Below are 22734 nucleotides of genomic sequence, written 5' to 3'. Positions count from 1 at the left end.
TATATCCTGTGCTCGGGAAAGGGAATGCCTAGAATTTGAAGTTGACTACAGCAGTATGTGGTTATCAGGCGCTTTGAGCCTGAAAATAAAAAGTGGGTAGCGTGTGAGTTGGCTTGAGATGTTATAAAGATTCCGGATAATTGTGCATTATCGCTCGATAAAAGCTAAAAAAAAAGAAAAAAAAAAGAAAAAAAAAGAAGAAAAAAAAGGAATAAACGGGATCCAGAGTCGCGGTAAAGTGCACTGCAAAGTGCATTTTTCTTGGATCAATACATCCCGTTATTAGAATGTGCCTTTTGTCCAAAATAATAAAGACATAAGCCTGTGATGACTGATAATAATAATAATAATATTAATAATAATAATAATAATAATAATAATAATAATAATTCGCGTGTTTGGCTAAAAGCTTCATCTTTTATCATCAGTTCTTCTGGGGACTATATCAATTTAACTTTTAGCCTTAAGTCCAAGACTATTTTCAAAGACATAATAAAACAAACATAAACTACATCACATCGAGTTATTATGGGTTGTTAAATATGAGGGTGATTTATGACAGAAGTTTGAGTCACAGTTCATCTATTGATACACTGCTACAGCTCAAAACTGATTAAGAATTTAAACTAAACAAATAAGCCCTTCATTATCGGATCTCATCTTTGGCAGCCTCCTCTTACATTGAGTCTGATCAATACGCTATGGTCGCGGCTGTGCTCAACCGTGGATATGAGGTGGAAACGAAATGATAATCCAATCGATCCTACAAACGGACTCATTTACAAGCAGTTTCTTTTTGCAGGGAAGCGAGACATTTGCTCACACTCCCTTTTCCCCCTTCTTTCTTTCTCTGTTTTTAGCAGACAATTAAAATAAAGACCAGATCAATGACGCTTGCATACTTCCAGGGAAGATCTGACCCTATTTTGGCCAAACTACCTGTTAGAAAGTGAGTGTTAAAAATACACGCGTGACAGCGAGCTTGTCGGAGACTCGTGTGACAGAAATGAATTGCTGTCAGTCACAATTGCATGATGTGACCTTTGAAAGCAGCAATTAGCGCGGAGATGACGATCCAAACGCAAATTAAAGGGGAATGTATAGCAGAAGCGTCATCCACAGCTTCGTCGGTTCGTGCGTTGCCCACGCAGGGGCAGCCTTGAGCCTGTTTTCTGGCGAATCCGCTGTTTTGATACTGCCAGGAGTAAGACAAACGGTGCGAGCCAAAAGCAGCCTGATGTGCGAGTAACAGAGTCTGAACAAAGTGAACTTTGCTTTTACCGGACAAAAATATATTTAATCCACGAATTTCATTATATAGAATACTGCAGTGGTCTGTTTTTTATTTGTTTAAACAATAAATTGGGATTAAAAAAATCCATAAATTAAAGTGGACCAGTATTGTCGCCAGTGAGAAGCAGATCTACATGTAAACCTTGAGACTTTATTGTGGTTCTTCGCTACAGTGAACATTAAAATGACGTATTTGTAGCTACAGCCTTAATATAGTTATTATACATTAAAGCGCCTGTGTGTGAAATTGTGTGTGGCAGAAAAATAGTCACGATTTAACTTTTAAGGTCGCTTAGAAACTGTGTTCTGACCTTGTGTTATCACCATGCTGCGTAATACAGGCTTGTATGTGACTGGTTATCTTTTGGGTTTTTGAAAGTTATAGACATGCAGCAAATAAACATAAACAAGACAACATAAGAAAATGATTCTTCTTGATCTCATTTTCAAGACAAATGAAGTTGTGTCTTGAACTATAATGCAGGAGCAGTGCCTGTAGTAAGTCCAATTTGTATTGTGCATCTGGAAACATCTGGAACAACTGTTAGGACTACCTCAGAAATCTGCCTGAAATTCAACGTTTGGTGTCATTCTAAGAGTGTTGGACCATAAAGTGGCAGTTCTTTCACGTTTCTCTCATTTCAGACACGACTGAATACGAGGAGCAGCGCTTTACATCGAAGGCATTTCACTCCGCCACTTTCCACCGTTCTTCTACTTTTAGGGAAGTCGGTCAGCTGACTGTAGCTGTCAAGACTGGAGCGCCCTCCTCTCCTTCGTCCCTCTCCTCTTTCTCTTCCTCTGTTTGAGCGCAAAGTCCTGTTCCCATTGGAGAACCGAGTGCTACCGAGCTCGACGTCACCAGGCGATATTAGTATAAAGCGCAAGGCTGGCTTCAAGCGCAGTCTGCTGGATACCAGAGAGTGGAGAGAGTGAGAGAGGCGAGCCTTTAAATCTCTGCGGTGCAGAGCTGGAAAAGCTGCTTCTCAGCGAAAATCAGACGCCCTATTTACACCGCTTACTCGCTCCTTTTATTTTCCTGGGGAAAAAAGGGACTTACAACCAAGAAATTGCAACGAGGACTGGTGCCCGTCTCAGCGAATTAACGTGGTATTTCTTTTGTTATTATTATTTATGTTTTTTCTTGTAAATGCACTTCTGCTGAAGGGACTCGGGTTTTACTTTTGCACTGAGACGCGCAGCTTTCTACCTCCCGCCTGGTCTCTCTGCCAGATTATCCCAGCAGAAGTAGGCTATATGACGCAAACCGTGTGCAGTGCATTAGTCTGAAAGTTTTCCTCCACGACTTTTTTTTTCTTTTTTTCCTTTTTTTCCACCAACCACGCGCTGTTTCATGCTACAGCAAGTCAGTGCACAGCGGTGGAGGAGCCAAAAGAACTATTGCATGAAACAAGAAAGGAGAGAAGAGACGCTGATTAATAAGTCAGTTTTTGCGACGCTCGCCAACACTTTTGCATATCTGCAAAAGAGTCGCGACAACAACATGAGCGCAGAGCTGAGCATGGGGCCGGAGCTGCCCAGCAGCCCTCTGGCTCTGGAATATGTGAACGATTTTGACCTGATGAAGTTTGACGTGAAGAAGGAAGGCCTGGCCGGGCTGGATCGCAACGGGGTGCGCCAGTGTAACCGTCTCCAACCCCAAGGCTCTGTGTCTTCCACCCCTATCAGTACACCCTGCAGCTCGGTGCCCTCGTCGCCCAGCTTCAGCCCCACGGAGCAGAAAAGCCACCTGGAGGAGCTGTACTGGATGCCGAACAACGGGTACCACCAGCAGATAGACCCGCAGACGCTAAGCCTGACCCCGGAGGACGCAGTGGAGGCCCTGATTGGAGCGACAGCTCACGGCCACCCTCCGCCTCCGCATGTCCAACAGCAGCTGCAGCAGCAAGGCGCTTTCGAGGGCTACAGGGGCCCGCATCACCACCACAGCCATCACGGCCACAGCCAGCAGCATCATCACCCCTATGCGGGGGGCATCCCGCACCACGCCGAGGAACTTTCTGGGCACCCGGGCGGACACAGCCACCCACATAGCCAGCATCATCATCACCACAGCCAAGACCCCGACAGCCCATCTCCGGTGTCCCCAGAGTCCCACCAGCCGCTGCACCATCACCGCCACCATCATCACCACCATCCGCACGGCCACCTGAGCCAGTCAGCGGCGCACCACAGCTCCGGGGGCGGACTCAACGTGGAGGACCGCTTCTCCGACGACCAGCTCGTATCCATGTCGGTGAGGGAGCTCAACAGACACCTACGGGGCTTCAGCAAGGACGAGGTGATCCGCCTCAAGCAGAAGAGGAGGACCCTGAAGAACCGGGGCTACGCTCAGTCCTGCCGGTTCAAGCGGGTGCAGCAGAAGCACGTGCTGGAGAACGAGAAGACGCAGCTGATGAACCAGGTGGAGCAGCTGAAGGCGGAGATCACCCGGCTGGCGAGGGAGAGGGACGCCTACAAACTCAAGTGTGAGAAACTGACGGGGTCGGGGGCCAATAACGGGTTCCGCGAGGCTGGCTCAACCAGTGACAACCCTTCATCACCAGAGTTTTTCATGTGAGTTGCCATAGCCTTTTTCTTGTGAACCCTCCAACTTACTCAACAAACAACCCCCACCCCCACTCCACCACCCCCCGACACCTTTACTTTCTGACTGACTTTGCTGATGCGCAAACGATAATAATCCACACCTCCCATACTGTTTGATTATATTAATAACGGTAACAATTATATTCATATTAGACGAGTAATCCATCAGATAGTATTCTCATATATAATCATCTCACCATCCACGTGTCAACTGAGATACAAAGAGCAATGTAGAGTGTCCGATCAGTCGCAGCATCTTTGTAGATTAGTTGCTTGTAGTGAAGAGACTTTTGTTTTTCTTCTTCAAAGAAGAGGAGCGACTGATGAACTTTTTTTGTTTGTTCGTTTGTCTCTCACTTGAGGCTCCAGCTTTTAAATCACCTGTAAGTAACGTGGGACGGCGTAAGGCAGTTGTATTTTTGCTGACATTCTTATGAACCAACAAGCAGGCCCGATCTCACAGCCTGCAACTCACCAGACTCACATTCGACAAGTGGACCCGAAATCTGAAGAAAAAATTAACAAATGAATCTTAAAAAAAAAAACATAAAAAAAACGGGACACCACTTTATGCAAATTTATCTTCCGTCTACTAACCCGTCACGGGAGGGGACATTTTATGCAACATCTCATTGATTTATTGCCTGCTTGGTTATATTCGAATATATATTGAAAACAAAACAAAAAAATCTGCATTAAATATTAATCCTGCATGCTGGACATGTACGGTAATAATTTCTATTTTGTACCTTCATCTTCTCGTGTATATTAAGAGCATGTTGTTGATCTGCGCTTTTTTGGGGGGTGGGGGTGGGGGGTTAGAGAAATGCAGCGGGGACAGAACAGCAGGACTGGCGGTGCAGTATCATGGTGTGGGCTTCTTTTTCTTTTTTGGGGGGGGGCTTGTAAATATTATGCAACTGCACAACAAGATTGAGGAGGCTGGTTTGTACTTCTTTCTGTGTGTTGTGTTTTTATTTCATTTGTTATGATTTTTTTTTTATCGTGTTGGGTATTGTTTGAAAGAGGAGTGCATTTGTTTTCCCAGTTTCATTTAAATACAGCAAAACTGTGTCAAGTGCACTTTTTTGGATAATGATTTGCGAGTTTTTCATTTTGAATTTTGTGCAGACCCCCCTCCAGGAAAGACATACTATGATGTAATACTGCAATAATATTAAAGGCAGGCCTCAGTGCGAACTTTTAAGAGTAGTATTTAGGACGCATGTTGTGTGAGGCAGAGGAGACAAGCATGTGACCACGACATTATTCAAACCAGATTACGCAGAGTTTATACTCCATTGGACCGAAGGCTGGATACCGCGTGTATTAACACTCTGCTATTTTCACACTCAGTGTAGCTTTTATGGCACATATTCAGTGGGGCGAGGTGTTATCTGCATTTCTAAACAAATTAGAACCAAACAAGTCCAAATATTTCTCATCATAATTGGCAGCCACCTGTAGCCCCCCCAACTCCATTCGACCAGATGTTGATCATTTATATTTTACGCAATATTTAGAAAATTCGCAGTTACGATTTAGATAACACGAATGTTTTTGATAGAAAGTTTGAATATTAATGTTCTATGTTTTTCCTGATTTTTTTCTGCCGGTCAGTAAAAAAAGGGGATCCAGGTTGTGCAAAGTCTCAAAATGAAAACAATGTGTATGTTATGTAATACTTTTTTTCTTTGTTTTATTATTATTTGATGATTCTGGTTCTGCTGGCCAGATGCATAGTTAAAAGTTTTTATTTTAATGATTTAAATTAAACTGTCAGATCATATCGATTAAAGCATGGTGCTTGCATTGAAACTGTTGTTGAAAAGTCATGCATTTAACAATCTTTGGTTTGTTACTGATTCAACTGTGTTGAAATCGAACTGAAACTGCAGCAGCGGGTTGTTGTTTTGTTTTCACAAATTTCATGTACTTGGCGATGATGGGGATCAACTTTCAATCCTGTTTATATAAATAATAGTAACACTTAAATTTGAACTGTTCCATTCAGGCTGGTTTCTGTTTTGTCTCTTTTTGTTGTTTTTTGGAAGAAATTGTTTCCTATTTTGCTTATTAAAGTCATTGAAATGGCAATAATTACCTCTCAGACTTTATTATTTTTTTCGTTTTCACATTTAAGGATCTGTGACAAAATCATTCTGTCATATAAACAACAGCATACTAGCGGTAATTAAAGCTGCCACGCAGTGTAACGACAGTAACAATATGAATCTTTAAAAAGTTTGCTAATGCCCTGAAAAACATTTAAAATTATTTTTTCCCTTTAAGAGCTAATTTGCACTAATCAAGCAGTTTCCGTTTCATTTGCACTTTGCCTTCATTTTTATTTTCAGACTTAAAAACAAAGTGCAAACTTTGGATTAAAGCCCACTGGCCTGCAGTGATTAGATCACCGGGTATGGTAGTTTATGTGCCGCTGCAGGGAGATTCCTATACACGCTGCTCTGCTGGCATGCTGACTTCTGCAGAAACCCCGCGCCGTAAAAGGAGATCTTTGACCTTGCAATATACCGGAGAAGAGATGAAAACCTCAAATTTACATTAAGTGTTACAATAATTTTCATTCTCACCGTGCATGGCTTTGAATACACTTAAAGGCTAAATCTAACTGGTTCTTACAAAATTAGAATCTTAAAAAAAGTCCGACCCTGTCGCCTAACGCGCGGAGCAAGGCCTCAGTTTCAAAATAATCCCGTGTGCGCCCGCGGGTGTGATATTTTTACGGTTAACGGTAATGGAATCTATTATTGCCATGTGTCAACACACTTGCTATACCTCGGAAGTCTGTCTTCACTTCTGATTATTGCTGCATGCAAACACTTGAGCAAAGTATACAATTCTGGTATTTTGTTGATTTGCCTTAAAACAAACTAAATAAATGAAAACACACTCTTGATTTTTAGGCGCAGTATATATACACATCAAAAGCACCGTCACTCTTCAATGTGCATGTCCTGACAGTACCATGATAGAAGCAGAGAAGAAGAAGGGAGTAAGTGTTGATCTGGTCCCGGTCTAGAGTTTCTGGTGTCAGAACATTATCTGCCCCATGTCTGCACATTCTCAAGGACAAAACCGCTAGGAAGGAATCAACCAATGAGACTCAAGGAAGGCAAGTCTAGTTTACATTCTCCCCTCTCTCTCCCTCTCTCTCTTTGGACAGCCACCAGCAGCCTGGGGCCATGAGTGCAACTGGGGTCAACCAGGAGAAAGAGGCCTTTAATATGTGATTTTAATTGAACATAACAAAAACAACTGAATAGGCTTATCTTTATCCCGATTCTTTTCTTCAGATTTTTCATAAACGTCACTTCATGAGTGAATCAGATCTAAACAGGTTATGTAAAGAATCATATTATGACTTCAGCACTCAAAATGTGCATGAAACTCAGCTGGATGCATGGAAAAGAAAAGGGGAAAGAGTCTGGAAGCGCTCGCTGAGACACACAGAGGGAAATAATCCAGCATTAATATCAAATACATGACGAAGTTTACCAATTTCATCGCAGAGGCTTAAATTCTATTTCCGCCACATGTATGATAAACCTCTGAAAAGCAACGCATCAACATTGGACAGCATAAAAAAAGCTGATCCTAAAAAATATTACGGCAATCTGATTTATGTCTAAAAAAATCTGAAAACCTGAGTACATTATTACACTATTTTTTGCTCACATGATTCCTGACTGCATTTTATGTGCATTATTAACAAGCTGCAGCGATAACATCTCAAAGGGAACTTTTTGTCATATTCTTGCCTACAGAGAGTGATTTAAAATTTTGCGAAGAAGAGCGTCTTTCATTGGGGACTGTGTGTATTTCACAGAAATGTGTGATGATAAATTGGGGAAAGGATAAAAAAATATGAGCGAAAAAGGCAGAGGTTGAAACTACGAGAGCGCATCAGCATCAACCTCAGCTCAGCGGAAGAGCCAAGGACACAGGGACCTGGCGTACTGTAATGATTTTAGTCTCCAATCACACATTCATGCCCCCCCACAGAGATCCTATCTGCATTCAGCCCGCTCTGCCAGCCTCCACCTTCAGCTCCTTGTATCTGCAGCGGCAGCATCAAGCAGTCCGGGACAGCAGCCTCAATCATGGCATGCTTCTGTTCATCGCCCGGACCTCATGACATTTTTATGCTCCAGTCAGCTTCAGCAGGTCAGCTCCTTTTATAAGCTCTCCAAGCATTAGCCTCAACCCAGCTGCACGCATTTTAGAGCCTCTGAAGAGTGTGTGCTCACTGCTGCTTCCTCTATGCAGACTTGAACTCAAACCATGAACTCATTTGCATCTTTCATCATTTAGGAAAAAAAAGAGGGGATCTTTTTTTTGTGCTAATTTTACCACACGCTGCTCAACTGAGAGAACCACATTTAGTTATTTTTAATTACCACCAGCATAGCTTGAGCTTTGTATGTATTATCATGTTCATTAATTTAAACGTGGAATAAATCCCATTCAGATATATTGCTCACACACAGAGACACACATGTGCACAAGCAGTCTAGCCCACTTCCACACTAGCAGTCCATTCACTGTAATTGGAAGTTACTTTGCTGCTACTCTAAATCACAGTGATTTCCTGGGAAATTACAGCAGGCTATTTTCAAGGGACACACACACACACACACACACACACACACACACACACACACACACACACACACAAAAGAGCATTAACCAGTTACTGAGACTGTTTTTGGATGTGTTAGTATTTACCTACCAATACAAACACATTGAGAATAGAAGATGAAATAAATATGTTGTTTCATCTCTCTATTTTCTGCTTTCCTCTTTAGGGTTGAGTGCTGTCAGATTCTTCTTGGCACTGGAAATGTTTGCTTTCTTCCCAAATATGCTGAGGGGATCTCCCAGTTACATTAGTACACTGGACGCGAGTCAGTGGCAATCAGTCTTCAGCATCTTCTCCTCATCTCTCCCTCATCTCCCTCGTCATCCTTCCCTTCATCTACTCCCCCTTCAGTCCTCGGACGAGGCCAGCCAAGTCTGGAGTTCAGATAGCGACAGCGTCACAGCATCTGTTATTCATCTTCAGCATGTTACGCATCATGCACGCAAACACAAAAACACACACGGATGCACATTCTTAAATAATAACATACACACACATTACATCATTCCTCTGGTAGATATCACACAGATTGGTGCAGGTAGTATAAATATATTTCCTTATGTCATGTGATCCGGCACATGCACACACAGACACATAGACAGACACTTGACACAAAATATGGGCTTTCCAAATGCTTCCACATTCACACTGTGCTGTTATTACACCAACTTAAATGATAATACGTCAAAAGGCTTAACTTTCACCTGACTGTAGATGGGAAAGAGCTACTTTTTTCCCACTGACCTCGTCAACCACACTCTCTCGTTGTGATGAATTTGTACCTTCATGGTCACAACCAGTCAATGGTCTGTATGATGGATACCTATAGCCATGGCCGCAGTGAGTCGATGAAAGTGACCCATGTGTACATCTCTGCTTCCGGGATGTGAAACCCAATTCCGGGTGGGATTGATCCATGTCTGGCCACTGCGGGGATAAGGCCAGAGGGAGAAGATAAGAGCAGACACAGAGCAGTCAATGATACGTTTGACCATCAACCTCTACTGCAAACAGGATGCTGTAGTAACTTTTAAAGGTATACAGACCGCATGTCACCAGGTCATGTAAAAGGAACTTGCTGCTGTTTAAGTGCTGTGGCTGAAAAGCACTGGTGGAGGAAGCATTCAAGCTTCTCCACGTAAGCCGTACATGCCACTTATTTGAGCATATTAGTAAAAAACAAAACACATAAGTATAAAACTTGTATGGATTCCTAATGCTATAACTCTTGTACTTGTTTTGTGCTTAAATACTGATTATTCACAATATTGATTACTGAGTTTTAAACCAGTGATTAGACAAAGTAAGCTATTTAAAAACATCATCTTGGGCCCCAGGAAGCTGATTTCTACCAATCAATAGAACAAGCAAAAGAAAAAATCAAAAACAATCCTTTGAGAAATGGGTAGCAGTCAGCTAATTCTACAGAGAACACGCTCTGTGTCTGTGTGTTGTGCATGTCGACTGTATCATCTCCACCTTATGTACTGCGCTCTGGCCTGTTGTCGCCCCAAGATGTGAGGTAAATAATTGAATGGATCCATTAATAAATAAAGTGCAGGGGGTGGTGGGGAGGGGGGATGAGGGCGAGAAGCGAGACGGGAGAGACAGGTCACTCATTTTTACAATCACTGTTCGGGGGAGTGACATGGCTGCACACGCGTTGCCACTTCTCCCTCTCTCTCTGTGCTCTCTTTCTCTCTAGCAGGTGTCTGGACGTAGCGAATACTAGCGATACTGAACTGTGACCCAAAAGCTGTGAGCAGGATGTAGCATTTCAGCACATTTCCTCTCCGATCCACCAGGACAAGCCTACTTCCTGTAAAACAGGTGGAGGGAGGTAACATGGAGCCGCCCCCACAGATCAAACCAAGCCTATTTGAGCCCAGCCAACCTATTTTCCAGTATGCACCGGTAAATTCCAGCTGGTACTGGTTATTTATATATGTTATAAAACACTATTTAATGTAAAAACCTGCCAAGGGAGCAGCAACTGGAAAGGTGAATATGAAGCTGTGGTTTTGAGCCATATAGAATTTTAAGGGTATAATTATCAGCTACTGAGAGGCTGTAGTAGTTTGTTGAAAGTGTATGTTTCCTGTTACAGTAGCTGCCTTTTTTGGCAATATTTCTATCGTAACCTAGTCCTGCTCTGTAAGTATACCACCATTGTGCCACAGTTTTGTGTTTGTTACTACCTCTGCTTGTCTGTTGTGTGGGAAATAAAGATGTTTACAAAGATGCAAACCAGAGCAAACTGTCCAAGCTCTGCAGAAACCAGTCATTAAAAATAACATCACATTTCATACTTGCCCAGTAAGTTTTTTTTCTGTCTTTACTAATTCCACACTAATGCCTTCTACTTTCTCTCTAACCCATTCACCTCATTCTCGCATTTGCTTTCTTGCTTTTACCCTTGTTTTCTCTTTCGCTTGGCCTTCTTTTTTATTTTACAGCCTGATCTCTATTTAGATTTCCTCGTTTGGAGTTGCCACAACGCTCCCCGCTGCCAACATCTGTAAGTGGTTTGCAGGCAAGAGACACTATGGAAAAACATCAAAAAACTCAAAAAAAAAAGGGCATAATGGGTCTCCTCTACTAGGGTTAGAGAGAATGGAGGCTGTGAGAAGGATACAAACTGCACTGGGATCATGCACAGAAGAAGGCGGCCGGCTGTGCTCTGTCTCGCTGAGGGTATGTATGAAGACAGCTGTGGAGCGACATGTCTGAATCACTGTGAAGCACTATGTAATATTCTGCACAGTGCCGGCAATAAATGCATACCTGCTCATAGAGTACTGTAGCTTATACTGGGTGGAAGTTCTTGGGACCCCACAGTTGAGGTTTTACTGCGGATTGACCTCAATCACGTGTCAGGTTTTAGGCAGATTGGACTTAAGCTGCAGCACTTTTAAAGAGATTATGTTATTGTAAGCGATTAGGGGAAGTAGATACATTGAAGGGAGCTAATGAGGGGTTTCTCCCCTCCCCAGCTGCCAGCCTAATTCAGTGCTCACTGTCCTGTTGATAATACACACTACAATAGTATTACTGTGGCATTAGAGGCTTTACAATGTTGTGGCACTGAGAGCTACTCTGTTGACAGTGTGGTAGGTGTTCAGAGCGTTGTTTATCGCATTGCTATAACAGTCTATAGTGTTTTTCATGAGCATGTGGCTGCTCTTTATACATATGTGTTTGGGGGGAGGGGGCGGGGGGAGGCTTTGTGTGTACAGTAGGGTCTCATTAGGTAATGAGGATGATTACGCTGCATTAGGTGGTGGAGAAGAGAGGCAACAGCCACAGGGTGGGAGGGGAGAAGGAACATGTGTCTGTGATTTGCGGCATAAGCACATACCATTTAATTGACACAAGCTCTCTGTGTCTGCTGTGTCCTCTCCATGTCTGCTTGGTCCTCTCTGTCCTTGACTCGGAGGGCAGAGAGACAGATGTGGTGTGAAAGGGGCGGAGTAGGGGAATTCAGTGAATGTGGAAAGGTACCGGGCTGAAAGTCGGCTGCAGTTAGAGGTAGAGTGGAATATTGGATGTGTCTCACTCCTCTGTAGGGCAATCTGCTGCAACTATGAAAGGCAACTTCAGAAGTCCCTGTGATATTGCGTAATTAATGCTATATAACTCCTCTAAAGGAAGAAGCAGAGAGACTACCAGAGTATTTCCCCAATACTAAGGGGGCATTTGGCTGAATGTGTGAAGACAGGCTTCCCTCACTACTCCCCTTCTATAAGTAGGCAGGTATTTTTACCCTGGATAAAGTGCTGACCCAGTCTCAGGTAATTACACCCCTATTGGGCTTTGGCACAGACAAGTCAGGGCGGTGCTGAGTGCACCTTACACCCCGGCGACGGGTAAACCACACTTATCTCACTATTTACAAGCAAGTATAGAGCCTTGCTCCACATGAGAGACAGGGAGGAGGGCATACCTTGGCAAAGACAGGAAACCTTTCCCCTGGAAGCAGTCGACTGACATCCCATCCCCCATTAAACAACACAAAAAGGGACACAAAAGCAATGAAACTATATTCCATATTTATGCAGAGGGTGTAATCAGAGTAACAACAGAAGAAACACGTATATTGCCTAACTGAGGGATCCTGGCAATATTGTGCCAGTGTGTGGCACATTTCCTGGCAAAGATTCAATCCAGTAATCCCTAAGAGGGTTAGGCTCTAATCACTTCTAACATAATAAAGCCGAATGTTCATGAATGATGGATATCTTTCTTGGAAGCAACAGAACAACAAAAGGAAAAAAACAATGCTTCTATTAACGTGTCAGGGTGTGATGATATCTCTAAATGTCACGAGGAGCATGATACTGGCTGTTTTTTTAGACGGAGCTGTTAATAACATCAAGTATGAAGGAAGTTCAGGTCTGCAGCCTGGCACAATGCCAACAGAACCTGGAGGCATTTGGACCAAATTCAGGCTCATCTTTATGCTGAACTACAAATAATAATCCTTAATAACCAGGGTTGTAATTAAATATGAAAACTATAATAGGGTGCGCACTGATATATTTTTGTCCTTGTTTTGGCACATTAACAGGTTGCAACTTGCTCATTTGATAAGTTGGCTTTGTACAGACAGTTGCAGAGACCTAAAAGAATCAGAAAGGTTAAGCTTACATTCACAAGCTTCTACAGTTTCCAGGTAAATCTGCATTATATAACAACTCTGAACTTCTTTCTTTGTTTTGCAGTCATGCATTCTCAAAACAAGGCAACCTTTGCAGTCAACTTGTAAATTGATAAAATGGGGAAAAAAACATTTAAAACACCGGCATCAGGATGAGAAAGATTCGTTTTTTTCTTATGCCTCAAAGGTTATGGTCTTAATCAGACTACGTAAAACTTTCAAGCAACTGTTTTACACTAGCATAAAAGCTAAACTAAAATGATGACGGTACAAAAAGACTAAGCAGCACAGGATAAAGTAATTATGTTGGATGATTCACTGATGGCAAACATACCTTGTCTTGTCTGAAACATTGTTCAGAAGATCATATTCGTAAATTCTTAACCTTTATTTTATGCATAGCAATCAACATACCTCCAAGAGAAGATCTGCATCAGAACCAGTGAACATGTGCTCTTCAGAGTGTCTTTGAATAAAACGGGGGATCTTTACAAGACACTTTTCTCTAGTATCTTTAATATATCTTCTCTCCAATTAAATGCAAGTTCTATGGAAACTATGTGCTGTGTGCTGCTAGGCAAGGAAGAGACTAAGGGAAATGGCTGTGGTCAGACCATAGTCCTTGAAAGAGGAGGGAAGTGCCAAGCAAGGAGAAGAAGACGGAGAGGAAGAAAAGAAAAACGAAAAAGAGCTTTCTGAATTTGAATGATTTACCTATAAATGCACACATATGGGCATGCTCATGCACACACAAAACGCACGCACAGAGACATGCACATGCACAAACACATGCATGCACTCTGGCAGCTGAGGTGCTGTGTGTAATAATACACTGATGGGAATGTGCCACTGCACGTTAATTCTCCCTTCACGCTTGCGTTGAGGAACACAGAGCCTCTAATTGATGCTAAAACAAACTGCTGACCCAAACTCAGGATGAAGGTCTGTCACTGATGCACACAGAGAAACACACACTCCTGCCTGCACAAACTATGAAGTGTACTATTTGCACCCCAATTTCACAAAAACTGAACATGCACAACTCCAATGGAACAAATCTGAGATTTCCTAAACTGTCACACACTTTTGCGTTCTATAAGAGGCTTATAGGTTCAGAGCTTGAAAGTCATCCACCACATGAACAAGAATAAGATGCCTAGGTGGCAATCTGCAATGTCCTTGGATTTCTGGAGGCACATCTGGGAGTCCGTGTGCACGCTTGCATTAGGAGTACCTTCTGGAGGGTGGTTGGGGGGCCTTGAGAAAGTAAACTCTACTCATCCTTTTCACATTCAAATACAGTCATACACACATACACACATGACGCCCCTAAAGGAAGCTCCAGAGAGGCACAACGAAGCCTTTGTGCGGGCCAGATTTCTCATGTCTCCCCGCTCCAGCACACAGATAGATCATCTCAGTATAGCCCTCTGTCTGAAGGGCAAGTGCATGCACGCCTCAGAGACAGAAAGAGGGAGGGAGAAAGACAGTGGAAGAGTGCGAAAAAAAGTTACAACCCAAATCACTTCTTTCCTTTCTCTTTTAATACTTTCCCCCCTTGTCTCTTGTCTCCCACATCTTTCCCCCTCTTTCTCCCACTCCCTCCATACCCTCCCTCTCTCTCCGCAGAGGAATCCAGTCTCTCCACTGGGATTGGAGCTCTTTGAAGGTGATCCAGAACTGTACTGCTTGCTGCCTCTGCTCTCCTCCCTCTCTGCCCTACCTCCCTCACCCTCCACCCTCCGCTGCCACCCCTCAGCCCTCAGGGGGCCTGGATCCTGCTCAACCAAGAGCAGCCGTGCTCCAAATCCAGGCCCGGGCTTAGCACTCCTGCCGCAGGCCTTGCTCGCTGTCCCGCTGCACCACAGAGAAACAGAGAGGTGGGAGGCCTGAGGAGACAGGACCATGGGTGGGTGGGAGAAGGGGGAAAGTAGGCGTTGGGAGAAGCAAGGCACGTGTGTTTGGTCACATTCACATTTGGCATTTTGGAGAAAGAGATTAGGAAGGAGATGTAATTGCAACTCTCCCTCCTTCCCAAATATCTCTCTTTTTTCCTCTTCTCCTTCACATAACTGTTTATTTTCCTTTTCATTTCATCCTTACGCTCCCTCCCTTTTTCCATCCCACTTCCCCTGTTCCCTCCATCCCAAGGGCAAGCTCTTCACACACTCGTCAGACTGGTTTCTTTGGCACACCTCGCGCACACAAACACACACTTTTGGGTGCCAACATACGCTCAGACACATAGCTCTTCACTTTAACAGAGGGTCCGTTACTCAATTTCTCAGAACTGAGAAGGAAAAGACAGAGAATGACAAACAGACAGAAAAAAAGAAAAAGAAAAGGGAGGCCGATAAAGAGAGGGAGTGAACTGGAGGGATGTGCATTCCTTTGGCTTGCCTGGCTTGGGAGCACAGGAGACGTGTTGCTGGCTGTTCAGTTTATTATCCCCAAGCCATATGGGTTGGCAAGCTTTTGGGGTGTGGTGGGATTCATGTGTGTTTGTGTGTGAGCAGGGTAAGGCAGCAAGTGTGATTATACCTACAGTATGTCTTTTATCACCTGCAGTATGCATCTGTGTGTAGTCTAGGCCACAATAACCTAAGGAACCACATTTTCAGATTAGAGCTTTCACTAAAACATTGAGAGTTTCCAGCACATTTCAGCATACATAACAATACACCACACATGCACACATGAGTAAATTTACACAAGCTGATTATTTCAGTCATTTGTGGTTTAAATTGTAACTTAATGATAATCACATGATGGTATGGTATCATGCAGTGTGTTTTAATACTGCTTCCTTTAAGATTCAAGTATATTTAGATTTATTGCAACTGGAATCGCTGTAAAATGTTAGGAGAAATTGGGTCATCGTCCTTTCTCGCAATTAGCTAGTCTGCTTGGTTTAGGTGAAAGTTCTGCCTGGATGGAGCTTACACATGCTCACTGTGAATCCACCGTACAACTACCTACACTATCCTCACATGCATGCAATCAGACATTACATGGACTTCAGAGCTGGCTTCAAGATTGAAGCTGATTTGTAAAACTAATTCCTACAAAGAGCAGTTTAGGGATTCATTTTACTGATCATCTTTGTTTACTTTAAACGTCTAGGTGGGTTGAAGCATTTAAGAGATCAGTATGATCAACTGACTGCCCGTGCTGAAGTTCTAGCTTTGACTTTCTGTGCTTTGGATACAATCTGGAAATCCATCAGCTAGTTTGTTGACTCGGTTCGATTTCAGAAAACACAACCCCTCTTTCACTCTTCATATGGACTCTTTGCCTTCATGCAACCAGAGCCTACTCAAACATAACCGGTCAACAGATCTCAAACTACAAGCAGACTACAAAGGAAAGCTTCCCTTAGATATAAAAAAAGTTCACTGTCATTTTCTTTGCTGTTCTGTTTTTGTAGCCATTTGACTGAAAATGACCAGTCTTGTTTTGCAGCAGGTCATGGTTAGTCAAAACACAAATACACTGTGTTGCCTATGGCTGCTTCAGAAGAAAAGGCACTTGAGGCTTATATCAATTATTTCAATATCTCACTGATGTTTCAAGTACAATATCATGTACATTTAAAACCAGAACACTAACAATAAAAAATCATGGTTTGACATCTGCAAATTTGACTGCACATAGAAGGAATGGCTAAGACCAGAGTAGGCTAGAGTGAACCAGTGCAACGTCACAAGAGTCAGCAGCATGTGTGTGTGTGTGTGTTTGTGTGTGTGTATACGTGTGTGAAGAAGGCACAAGCTATCTATAGCCTGTGTATCCCTGGGGATTTGAGTCTTAAACTCCATATTCATGACACATCACTGTGGGGATTAGAAGGGCATCATCAGATAGAGGGGCTTACGTCAGCGGACACACACACACACGCTCACACTCAGAAAATAACAGACACACTCTCAGCATCAGTCTCACCCAGGAAAGCACAGCATATACACTGTCCAGGAAGCTCTTTACTTATTTCTGAAGGAAGTGCCTTTCTTTCACACGTGCACATTATAAACCATTGATAAAACAGAGAGGACTCTTCTCTACATCTACAGCTCGCTGCGTATGGCAGAGTCACCAGAATGACTAACCCAAATAGTTCGCTGATAACTTGAGCAGCGATTATTTGCCTATTTGAAACTAAAAGCATCCAGTGTCCGACTAGCGATGCCAATTTAAACACTCTGAGTTGGACCGGGGAGTGCAAATTGTTGAGAAGAGAACAAACCAAAATGTGTGAGAGGAGACGGAGGTGGGGCCGTGCAGGGGAGTTGATTAAGGCCAAACCACGTGGAAGTCGATCTGCAGGGGAGGCGGAGAGGGAGGGGGCGTTAGCGCAGGCAGCACGGGTCTGTGTTGTGATTGTTTGTTCGTGGCGGCGTGTGCATCCATGTGTGTGTGTTCTTATCTCTTCTGGTCCACAGCAGCAGGAGCATCAGAGGAAGCGTGGCCTTTCCTTCCTGTGCCTTTCACACTGTCACAACACACATGAGCCATAAAACTCTGTGGCTCCATCCAACATATAGAGAGGAAGACAGCAAGAGAGGCAGACGGGTTAGCCAGCGAGTGTAGAACATGTGTGCAGGATTTATGGTGTGCAGCACATGTCATTTAATTGACACAATGGCCCTTTTCTGTTTCTGAGAAGAAATACAGAGACATTTGAGGGCAGGATTTAAGAAAGAGCTGAGGTGAATGAGGAGGAAAAGTGGCAGTTGCAGCAGTAGAGGGTACTGGGGCAGTGGATGTTCAGTATGGGCTGGTTCACTCCACAGGGGAGCTGAGGAAGGACACCTCTCTACCCTATATTCTGCACCTGGCATTCGACTCTGGCAGCCAGCCATTCGCCCATTCCCCCATTTCACCCTGTGCTACTACCCATCCATTTCTCAGCAAACATCTAAGTCATCCTTCTCAGTCAGTTACACAGTGGTGGATAGCACTATCACTCACTGACTGCAATGCACACTGAAGCCAGGGAGGCTGAAAAATCAAATAACTGAGCTGATATTTGCATGTTTAAATGATCATTTCATGGTAATTATCCCATGTTTGACCTAATTATGTATTATTTATTACTCTTTGAATGAATAACATCATCATCATCGAGAGAAACAGTGTGGTTGCTTGTACCTGACTGCAGTGTATGGTAATTCAACATGCATTTGTAGTCAGTCTGAACTGGTGAGGATGTTTTTCCTAACAGATTTTTGTTGGAAAAAATGATCTAAAGGATGAAAAGGTTGTCTCACCTCCAATTATGACATTCACCTTTTTTGCACTAATCTAATGTCGAGCTACACACAGGAAAGGCTTGCAAATTACATATAACGTCTCCCCCAATCACACCAATACGTTTGATTTTAAAAGGCCTACACTTTGTAATCTACTGTCTTTAAACTATCAAATCAACAGCTCCAGGCTTAAAAGTGGGCAGGCCTGAAGCCTGAAGATGGCTCTTCTGTGTAGAACAACAGCTGTGCCCTGAATTAACATAACCCTGAGAAGGGACACGAAAATAAATAAGTGCAGAAACCACTGTGTAGAAACTTCTCCAACTGTCTGTTGAGGCAAAGTCCATCTGTTAACTCCATATCTATTTAGGTCTTGCATCAACCATAAATTGCAAAAAGTAGTACTTCTGAGTCACAAGTTCACAAAATCGGTGATGTTCTGTGCAGTTAGTTTGGTACAACGCTCACAGGTGAGGCTTGGCACTGACTATGGGTTCTTAAAAGATGTTTTATTGTATGCTTTCATTTGAAACACAGCAATGAAAAGAAAGTCAACTTTAAGTCTAAATGTCACAAAATCTTTATATCTGTATTGTTATCGCGTTCATTGAAAGGAGGCCATGTAAGAACATCCAACAAAGTTGTATTCACACATCCATAATGTGAAAGCAATGGTGTGTTAGTGGAGCACCAATGAATCCCATGAGAGTGAAGAAATACTGCTCTGACCCATGTGAAATGTACTCACTTTATTAAACTTTAGTATACCTCGCTAATACTAGGTTGGAACCAACTTCTGGCTTCAGAACTGAATCTTCATGATTCAACAAGGTGCTGGAAAGATTGATGCAACAGGCATTATACAGTTGCTGAAGATTTTCCTGCAACACGTCCATTATGTGTATCTCCTGTTCCACCAAATCCCAAAGGTGCTCTACTGGATTAAGTAGAGGGAACTCCTTCTCATGTTCAAGACACCAGTTTGAGATCATCTGAGCTCTGTGACATGCTGTCCAAAAGTCAACAGAAGATGGGCAACTGTGATCATAATGTAATGGACACCACACCACCAACGCCCGCCTGAAACATTGTTACAAGGTAGGGTGGATCCATGCTTTCAAGTTGTTCACACCCTACCACCCAAATGTCACAGCAAGAATCAAGACTAATCAGATCAAACAATGTTTTTCCAGGCTTCTGTTGCCCCATTTTGGTGAGCCTGTGGAAACTGTAGACTCAGTTTCCTGTTCTTAGACGACAGCAGTGGAAGCCAGTGTGGCTTTCTGGTGCGTTCACAGACGCTCTTCTGCATACCTTGGCTGTAATGAGTGGTTCTTTGGGTTCCTGTTGCCTTTCTATTAACTAGAAGCAATCTGGCCGTTCTCCTCTGATCTCTGGAATCAACAAGTTCATTTCCCCATGAGAAGTGCCCCTAACTGGATATTTTTTTCTTTTTCAGATCATTCTCCGTAAACAGTAAAATGGTTGTGTGGGAAAATCCCAGCAGATCTCTGAAATATACACACCAGCCCATCTGACATCATCTGACAGGTCGGGTCGCCTTGGCTACATACCTAAATGGATTGCTGCCATATGATTGGCCGATCAGACATCTGTATTAGTGAGCAGCTGAACACGTGGACCTAATAAAGTGGCAAGTGAGTGTACAGTCATTGTTTTTACTGAATATGCTTCCATAAGAAAATCCCAGCACAGAACATATAAAACAGTGGGAAATGAGGGCAAAATGTGTACTCAGGTGGTGTTTTGCTGTGCGCGCACACACACACACACACACACACACACACACACACACACACACACACACAAACACTCTCTTTCCATAGAGTAGTGAGGTGGGAATGGTGCCAAACCAACACTTCATTTCAATTTCAAATCCGAGGCCTGACTTTGACCTTTCAGCACAAAACTAGTTATAGACTCACTCTCGGCTTCTTTCTCTCCTCCCACCCGTTATGCTGCTTTTTCAACACACACACGCTTCTTTCCTTCATCTTGCTCACAATTTTAATCTGTAACTCCTTCTCCTTCTCTCCTTTTCTTTTTTATATTCGCTCATGATTTCTCACCTCATCTTCTGACTACTTCCCATGTCTCCTCATGAGTAACCGTAAGTGACTATTGCAGCTCATCCCCACTTGCTTCCTGCTTCCTGTGGCCTTTGAGCAGCACTTCCTGTCCTCTGTCTGTGAGCTTTCTGGAATGCCACCTTTCATCATTATGAAACACTGACACATCTATCAATGAAAAATGCGAGTGCATTTCTCTCTGGTGTTAAACTGTCGACAATGTTGATTGTTTGAAAAGAAAAAAGAAACAAGGTGGGAGGGAAAGTAAGAGAAGCAAGAAAACAGGGTGTGTGGAGAGGAATGAGTACACAACCAGTAAGGACATGTTTTATAAATATATGGAGCCAAGGTCGAATTTATCATTTGACTTTATAGGAAACAATTAGGAAAAGTTTATTTCAGGAAGCGAAAGTGACATAACCAGTGACATAATACCATCAGTAGTATTACAGAATGGGATTTACAATGATTTCTCACTTCGTCTACCAAATGTTAAGTTTTTTGATCACCAAATGGCAGTTACACAACACTAGTTACAGGGAGGGAGAGTGTTGCTCTAAGCCAGAGGAAGGGCGTGAGTGTAAAATAACACTAGAAACTACACTAAAAGAAGAAATGAGATGGAGAGAAAGAGTAGGAGGAAAGTGGGAGATGGAGAGGGGGTACCCAGGCGGGTGTTCCAGAAACCTGTCAAGGTATTTCCTTCTCCAAACACAAACTTTGCGCAACTGCACAGTACAGACAAGCAGATACACACACACACACACACACATATAATCCAACGTTTTATGTTAAAAATACCCAACAGTGGTCAACAGCACAACTTTGATTTAAAGCATTCTTTGATTGGGTAGGTCTCAGGCCAACTCCCGATTTCCTGTGCGGCACTGTATGTCGTCTACAGCTGTATGAACATGCACACGCACACACATACACCAGCTTAATGAGGCATTCAGTACCCCCACGGGCTCCATACTTTGTGAGTCTCTTCTCCAGTCTCCAAGTGATTCAATATCTCGTTCCTGCTCCACATACATTTTGGTCAATGTCTCGTCACTCCCAATTCTACCACACTTATGCCTGCATGCGTTCACATAAATATGTACACACCTACGCAAACACAGACACACACACACACCATGTCCCACTGCTCTCCTTCTACGCCAGCTGTAGTCCGCCCAATCTGTTTACATAGCCTGCTGAACCTAGAAGAGAGGAGAGGGAGAGAGAGAGTGTGTTGGATGGGCAGACCATAGCTGTTTGTCTGAAGGGGCTTTCCTGTTCTCACAGGAAATGACAGAGGAAAAAAAAGAGGGAGAAACCAGGAACAGGGGAGGAAAATGCAAGATGAAAATAAATGAGACAACAAAGTGAACAACATGAACAGCAGAAGAGCGACAGTAGCAAAGAAAAGGTCGTGAACGCTCATGGAAACATCTGTCCTGCTGTTCAGATAAGCCAAAAGACAGCGAGTGCAGGACTGGAATCCAGATCTCCTCTCCTCCTCTCCCCACTGCTGGGCAGATCACAGATTAGACTGTTATGCAAACCTGCAACAACAGTGTTGCTTTTTGATTTTTGACTTTGCCACCTGTACTTGCTGACTCACAAGCTAAACCTCAGTGCGGCTTGTGGTTTATTCACGGCAAACACATCGCACATTTCCACAAAGGATATCTAATTAACACGTAGCTTTAAAAGGATGCAGACGATTTACCTATAGTGTGCCTCCTTCTATAAGCGTCACATCTGTGGGGACTGAGTTGATGTGTGGGGCGTTGCTTGTGCCTTCTGGCCATGTACGGGGGTTAACACTGTGTCTGTCTTGACCAGCTGTCCAGACCCGATGACTCCACGTGCATGTTTGATGATGGTGGTGATGGCTGAGGGGAGTAAACAGCCACCAATCACTAAATATTGATTTAAAGCTGCTAATTACTCCTCTGTATCTCCAGGTAAAGAAAGTAAGAAAAACAACTTTTCCAAGTCATTCAAGCCCACTTGGTCTCTCTCATTTTGTTAAATTTGTCCCCTATCATTCAGATTTTCCACAGTTTATGTTAGGCTGGCCTCTTATTTGTACTTTCCACCAAATAAATGACAAAAAAATGACACGTAATTCAGTCATTATGTGGGATGAAACATTATGAAACACATGGGTTAAATGATGTC

General features: G+C 43.2%; 1 protein-coding gene and 1 long non-coding RNA gene across 2 annotated transcripts in view; one reads left to right on the top strand and one right to left on the bottom strand.

The window, feature by feature from the left end:
• The first annotated feature begins 2205 nt into the window (after window positions 1-2205).
• mafba (MAF bZIP transcription factor Ba) lies at window positions 2206-4595 on the top strand. Its single transcript, XM_086277864.1, has one exon. The coding sequence runs from the start codon at window positions 2648-2650 to the stop codon at window positions 3872-3874; it is 1227 nt and encodes a 408-aa protein (XP_086133990.1). The 5' UTR covers window positions 2206-2647; the 3' UTR covers window positions 3875-4595.
• Window positions 4596-8653: 4058 nt separating this feature from the next.
• LOC147305896 (uncharacterized) overlaps window positions 8654-22734 on the bottom strand; it is a 207366-nt gene continuing 193285 nt past the window's right edge. The window contains exons 4-5 of the long non-coding RNA XR_015126650.1: window positions 9390-9493; window positions 8654-8940 (exon numbers count right to left, since the gene is read on the bottom strand). This is a non-coding gene — a long non-coding RNA (uncharacterized LOC147305896). The remainder of the gene's footprint in view (window positions 8941-9389; window positions 9494-22734) is intronic.

The sequence above is a fragment of the Aulonocara sp. 'chitande type north' Nkhata Bay genome, linkage group LG20 (genome assembly GCF_057382095.1).
Source record: "Aulonocara sp. 'chitande type north' Nkhata Bay isolate Kocher_YH1m ecotype deep benthic linkage group LG20, A_spYH_male_GT1.1, whole genome shotgun sequence".
Classification (NCBI taxonomy): Eukaryota; Metazoa; Chordata; class Actinopteri; order Cichliformes; family Cichlidae; genus Aulonocara; species Aulonocara sp. 'chitande type north' Nkhata Bay.
This window is presented reverse-complemented; position numbering and strand designations above follow the sequence as displayed.

Coding starts and splice junctions, on each gene's coding strand:
- mafba (XM_086277864.1), top strand. CDS start 2,648: ATGCTACAGCAAGTCAGTGCACAGCGGTGGAGGAGCCAAAAGAACTAT.